This window comes from Centruroides sculpturatus, unplaced genomic scaffold (genome assembly GCF_000671375.1).
Source record: "Centruroides sculpturatus isolate CEXI.00-Female unplaced genomic scaffold, Cexi_2.0 scaffold159, whole genome shotgun sequence".
NCBI classification, from domain to species: Eukaryota; Metazoa; Arthropoda; class Arachnida; order Scorpiones; family Buthidae; genus Centruroides; species Centruroides sculpturatus.
The window spans coordinates 214,522-220,521 of record NW_019384659.1 but is presented as its reverse complement, the minus strand read 5'-3'; the positions used below and the strand labels follow the sequence as shown (position 1 = coordinate 220,521).

The following is a 6,000-nucleotide window of genomic DNA, read 5'->3' as shown; positions in this document are numbered from 1 at the left end:
AACTAGCAGACCCCGCCACGCGTTGTTGTGGCTCAAAATGTATCTATTATAAATTTATAACACTTCCCCCGTGGGGGAGAATTTTTCGAAAAATTTCTTCTTAGTGTACATTCTCTTGACGTACCCTATTAAAACGCAACCAAAAACGCAAAAAAACCGCATCTAAAATAGTATAATAGAAGCCAAGTTCTTCACAGTAAGCCTTAATCCTGTCCATCAAGAAATTAATTTCTTGAAAAATCTCTGTAAGTTATACTTCATAAATTGATTACTTTCATTCTGGCCCTATACGGATTATAGCTTATTATATATTTTGTATATTTTGTTTGTAGAATCAATTTAAAAATCTACAATTTTTAAACTTTAATGTCACAGTAAGACCCAGCTTAACGCGGCTGATACGTTCGTAGACGACAAAAAACTAAACTAAACAGCATTAAATGAAGTCGTTTTAACATAGAGTACATAGGAAAAGAGGAACACGCGACCAAAAAAAAAACAGATTTTATTTTAATTTTAAGTTATTTTTATATTAATTTGCATAATAATAAATGTTAAATAATAGAAACATATACACAATGAAATATAAAGTTCATTTTTGGTGACGAAGGTCCTGGCTGTTCTGAAATTCTTGTTTTTTGCGATGAAGTCGCGTAGTTCATTTGTCGCTTTCTTTTTCTTTCCGTAAGCAAATGTTGGTAGCGAGAGATCGCATCCAAATCGCCTCGTCTCGCTTTTGCGCTCCTTTCAAAATCTGGATCATTCGCTACAATTTGATCAACGATTTCGGTTATCTTACCAAACTTTTACTAAGGAAATCTGTATAGAAATTCTTTGAGTTCTTCGTTTTCAGAATCTCCATTTTCCAGTTCCACATGAATTCCATGTTCTGCCAGTTCTTGAAAGTCGTTGATAAGGCTTTCGCCAGTAACCTGCAGTAACTCCTAAATATCCTGCTCTGCTACATCTCCTAGTCCGGCTGTATCGATAAGGTTGAGAATTTGGTCAACCTAACAATACAGCGATAGGTTCTTCTCGTTGAGAATTCTTGGATACCTCCAGCCATAACTTCTTCCACACTTCGTTTATGTATTTATCAGTTAATTTTTGCCAAGAGAAGTCGATATTGCCTAAGGCATCCATGATGTTATATTTTTTTCCAAAATTACACCACACATAGATTTAAGGAAAGTACAGCGCTACGACGAATTGCCACCTTTTGCTGATTGGTTCTTCGTGTTTGGGAATAATCGTATCATATACAAATCAATGAAATGCCGCGATAATTTGAATTAACGTAAATTTTGAGCTTTTTTTAGGCTTCGAGCAGACCGCGTTATATCGAATCCGCGTTAATTGAGGCAGCGTTAAGCGGGATCTTAGTGTATATATATATGTTACAGTCAAAACCCGTTTTTAGTTAGAACGCGTTTTAACTAGTTGAAACTAGTTTATACTGAATGTCTTTGTTAAAACCCGTTTTGTCTAGTTAAAACTAGTTTTAACTCAAATTCATTTTTGACTAGCAGTAAATTCTAGTTTTAACTAGACAAAACGGGTTTTAACAAAGACATCCAGTATAAACTAGTTTTAACTAGTTAAAACGCATCCTAACTAAAAACTGGTTTGACTGCAACGCATAGAGTGATTCGGGGTAAGATGGTAAGCGGGGGAAGATGCCTAATTTTTGATATTTTCAAACGGTGACGTCACATATTGTCATGTATTTGTATGATGAATCGTTGGGCCAATATTGAGTGCGGAAAGCTGTAGTTGGCTACCGTTACTTCATTTTCTACATCCGAGAAGAATAAAAGCTAGATAAGAACGAAGTTTTTGTTGTGAAATGTTTCTAGAATAATTTTAAACTAAAAGTTAAAATGGAATTTATTAAAAATTGCTAAAAACAATTAATGTGTGATGTAGTTAAGGTTCTAAAGTTTCCATTGTCAGCTACCGCCGATCCCGATCGGACATGCTGGAGCACGTGACTCTACTAGGCATCTTACCCCAACAAATGGAAAATATGCCACATTTTTCTTGGGGTAACGTGCCTATTTTTTGTTAATTGATTTCCAATATGCCTATTTTTAATAAACTTTTGTTTTCTCGTTTTATTGCAGGATATGCATAGAAATTATATAAGGACTTCTCAAAAAAGTTTTTGGACTGAAAAAAGCTTTCAGCTAGCTATAGAACACGTTAGAACGGGCGGAAACTTAACAATACTTATACTGTGCTGTTATACTTACTATGAAGTACTTTGTACTACATATGCAATAAATTAAATTTGGTTAAGAAATTCAAAAATTAATTTTAAGCAATTATATTTGTTATCTTACCCTAATGGCATTTGGCATCTCACCCAGATACTTGGGGTGAGATGCTTAAAATGCCAGACAGTGAAAAAGTCGTCATTGCAAACACAGTATAGAATTTTTTAAAATAAACTCCAAACTTTTATTTGAAAGACATACTCCAGAATATGATATTTTCATTAGAGGGCTCCTAAACTCAAATTAGCGCTGTAATTTTCTTCATAAGCAAAATGTTAGGCATCTTCCGCCGAATCACTATACATAACTTTATTTCCCCCAAACATATTTATGTAGCTAAAATTAGTTTTAACTAATGTTAAAAGTTAAAACTAGTTTTATCTAAAGTCAAAACATGTACAGCAGTAAATTAACTAGACAAAACCGGTTTTGTGTAGTTAAAACTAGAATTTACTGCTAGTCAAAAATGAATTTGAGTTAAAACTAGTTTTAACAAAGACATTCAGTATAAACTAGTTTCAACTAGACAAAACGGGTTTTAACAAAGACATTCAGTATAAACTAGTTTCAACTAGTTAAAACGCGTTCTAACTAAAAACGGGTTTTGAATGTAACATATATAGGCCTAAAGACACATTTTTACGGTCGACATTTACAAATTAATTTATAATTTATAATTATTAATTATAATTATTCAAAGAATTTTCATTATTTCGATAAATTGAATTCGAAATATTGTTTATACCCGCTCATTAGATAAAACGACGCGATTTTCTATATAATTAGTAAAAATAATAAATCGGTGAATTAGACTAGTACTGTACATTACATATAGCTCAAATTTTCAGAATGATAATAGCCTACATTTCTGCTTTCTATCACGATAACTATCGTATCGTAACTAGTTACGACAATAAATTAAGTTATCTCAAATAGACAAATTTCTAAATTTCATATTTTAAAATATAAAGTTAACTAAAAGCATATAAATAACTAAAAAGTCATTCTAATCAAAACTCGTTAAAATTAATGAAATTAAATAAACTTTATGTTTTAACTGTAATTGTTATTTATTTATTTTTCAACCTATAGTTAATACATATATTTGGGGGGAAAAAGTCGAGTAACAATATCAAATAAATCAAGGAATATCTGAATTTTGCCACATACGGATTATTTCTGTATTCTTTAATTTTTCAATAAATTTGTTTTTCAAAATTGCATTATGATCGTCCGTAAAATATTCTTTCCATTGACCTATGCGGCCTGTATGAAAAAAATTAATTTTTGTTCCGGAATCCGTGGAGAGATAGAACGGACAGTTCTCCTTCATATATCGAAAATGCAATCGGCAAAGAATATCTTCTAACAATTCGTTATCCTTATTTAACGCTTGTTGATATTCATTCCCTACGAATGCTGCTATCTTTAAAACCACATTACGAATGTCTCGTTTCATTTCTTCGTAGGTCAAAAAAAGTACATTAGGATCCTTCCAACGACTATACCAAGACAATAAATGCTCGAAATAATCTCCGTGTGTCGTCTCGCCTTTTATAAAGTATCCGAAGTAATCTTCAAACGTACCATCTGAAAAGCATTCGTCTATTTGTTTGTAATAGTTAAACCCCGAAATGCAACAATCCCATGGATTACGAATTACGTAAATGTATTTTACAGATGGATGATATGGAGTAAGATTAAAAGGAAGATTCACTTTAAGCAAGCGAGAACTTTCTATTTTCTCTATCTCTTCGGTACCAGCCATTTCTAATTGAGGCACCTCCTTCCATCTCATTTCATTCACGTTTGGAAAAGTCTTTTTTCGACTGATGATCTCCCAAATGATATATTGCAGCCACGTAGTGCCAGATTTTGGATATCCCGCAATTATAATGTCATTGGCTCTCGGTTTAAAAGAAAGAGCCTGCCGAAAATTTTTAACAGAACATTTATCTGTAAAAAGGAATCCGTCAACGTTATGAAGACTCAGCTTGTTTCTTCTTTCCGCACCTAATTTTTCCATTGATTCTTACCTACACATAAAATATGAATATATTCATCTGTTGTTACATATTATTTCAATATAATATATCTTTTATATAAAACGTATAAAAATATTTGTATATAAAACATTCAAATTTATATATTAATTTGATGTGATCATTTGCTTCTTTTTATTCACATAATTCATGACCCACTATTAACCGAGTGGATAAAAAAAAAGCTGATCACCCGGAAAACTCTACGTGGCCACGTGAAGTTTTCCGGTTTTCTTCACGTTAGTAGCACCTAAATAGAGGTCAGTTTCCCACAAAAGTTCTCCCGAAAGGCATCGTCTATATGTCGCTTTGCCATAACCAAATAAACCAAACCACGTAATTCATTAGTTTAATTAAAGAAAAACATTCATACCTACAACAAAATGTATATTCTCTTCTACTTTGAAAATTCACAAACAAATTATCTCAAGAGCGTTTTTGAAATGATAATGATCATCTAATATTAAATAATATATGATAATGATAATCTAAGCTAATCGGAGATAACTGTTTCTGTATAAACAATTCAATACCTATTCCGTGTTAAATTTAATATTTAACGTATGTATAAAACTTTTCAATAAATTACTATTGTATTTTTTCACTTTCGTCTATGGCAGTAACAAATATAGAACGTTTAATTAACATTTACTGTATAATTGACTAAAACAATACTGATACAATTGATTAATTTTTAACTTATTATCATTTGAATTTCCAAATGGTAAAAATATTAATCTGTTATATAATTTTATCACGTGAAAATTATCTATTTATCAATAATTACCTAACTTATATTTAAAAAGCGAAATGAGAACGTCCACAAACCACATAAAGGATTATCTATTATGTGTGCAATTTAAAGGAGCGATAGGAATTGTGAAAAGTATACCATTATATACGAAGGGTGTCAAGAAATTGTCTACATGGACATTTTTAGTGGTATTAGTGGCATATGTAAATTTGTTCTTATAAAAAAATAAGGTGGTCGACTTGAGTGGTGGATTTCACATTAGACCCAATAGGCACTAGCCTAAGAGAACAAATATTCAAAATAATTATGAATCCAAAAATAAATAATAAAAATATAATTTTATCTAAAAACAATTCATAGAGGAATTAGTGCAAATTAAACGCTTAAGTAAATACAAAATAAAATGTCAGTTGAGTAGTATTAATATATGAGTATATTTTTCATAATCAGAGTAGTAGTACTAACGTAAATACAAATTTTCCTGCAAAATTTTAGAAATTTCCGACAAAAAGTACTGGAGTTATTAATTAAACTTCATAGTGAATGAATGAACAAAATCGTATCCCATAAACACAAACATACATACATACAAAAAAAATCGATTTTTTTCATTTCTCGACGTTTCAAAGTGTCCTAAGTCCAAAAATGTAAAAATCTGGGGGGTCATTTTTTGCCGGATTGCCATACTTTCCCTCTGTATAACAGCCGGAAAAGTAAAAATGCCGTAGATAGGCGGAAAAAATTTATGTTTATTACTCACGCAGCTCACTAAGCCTTAGTCCATTAATTCCGTGTATAGTTTTTGAGCCACATTTGATCCCCTTTTCTCCTGTACAGTATTGTACTTTTGACAACTCCCTTTAATTACGTATACGGTAGTTCAAAGGTCTCCTGATATTAAAGAAATGACAAAAGTTCTTCATACGAC

General features: G+C 31.4%; 1 protein-coding gene across 2 annotated transcripts; it reads right to left on the bottom strand.

Moving 5' to 3' along the window:
- Positions 1 to 3,370: 3,370 nt before the first annotated feature.
- On the bottom strand, positions 3,371 to 5,091 carry LOC111626497 (sulfotransferase 1C2A-like). 2 transcript variants are annotated; one of them, XM_023369887.1, is made up of 2 exons: positions 4,692 to 5,091; positions 3,371 to 4,312 (listed from the first exon to the last, which is right to left on the bottom strand). In XM_023369887.1, exon 2 carries the CDS (start codon positions 4,300 to 4,302, stop codon positions 3,418 to 3,420), a length of 885 nt encoding a protein of 294 aa, XP_023225655.1. In that variant the 5' UTR covers positions 4,303 to 4,312; positions 4,692 to 5,091; the 3' UTR covers positions 3,371 to 3,417. The 2 variants fall into 2 exon arrangements, with proteins under 2 accessions (XP_023225655.1, XP_023225656.1); XM_023369888.1 differs by having other exon boundaries at positions 4,696 to 5,091.
- Between the last annotated feature and the right edge of the window lie 909 nt (positions 5,092 to 6,000).

What these genes read in the sequence shown, in the direction of transcription:
- LOC111626497 (XM_023369887.1), bottom strand. Translation starts at nt 4,302, where the DNA reads ATGGAAAAATTAGGTGCGGAAAGAAGAAACAAGCTGAGTCTTCATAAC.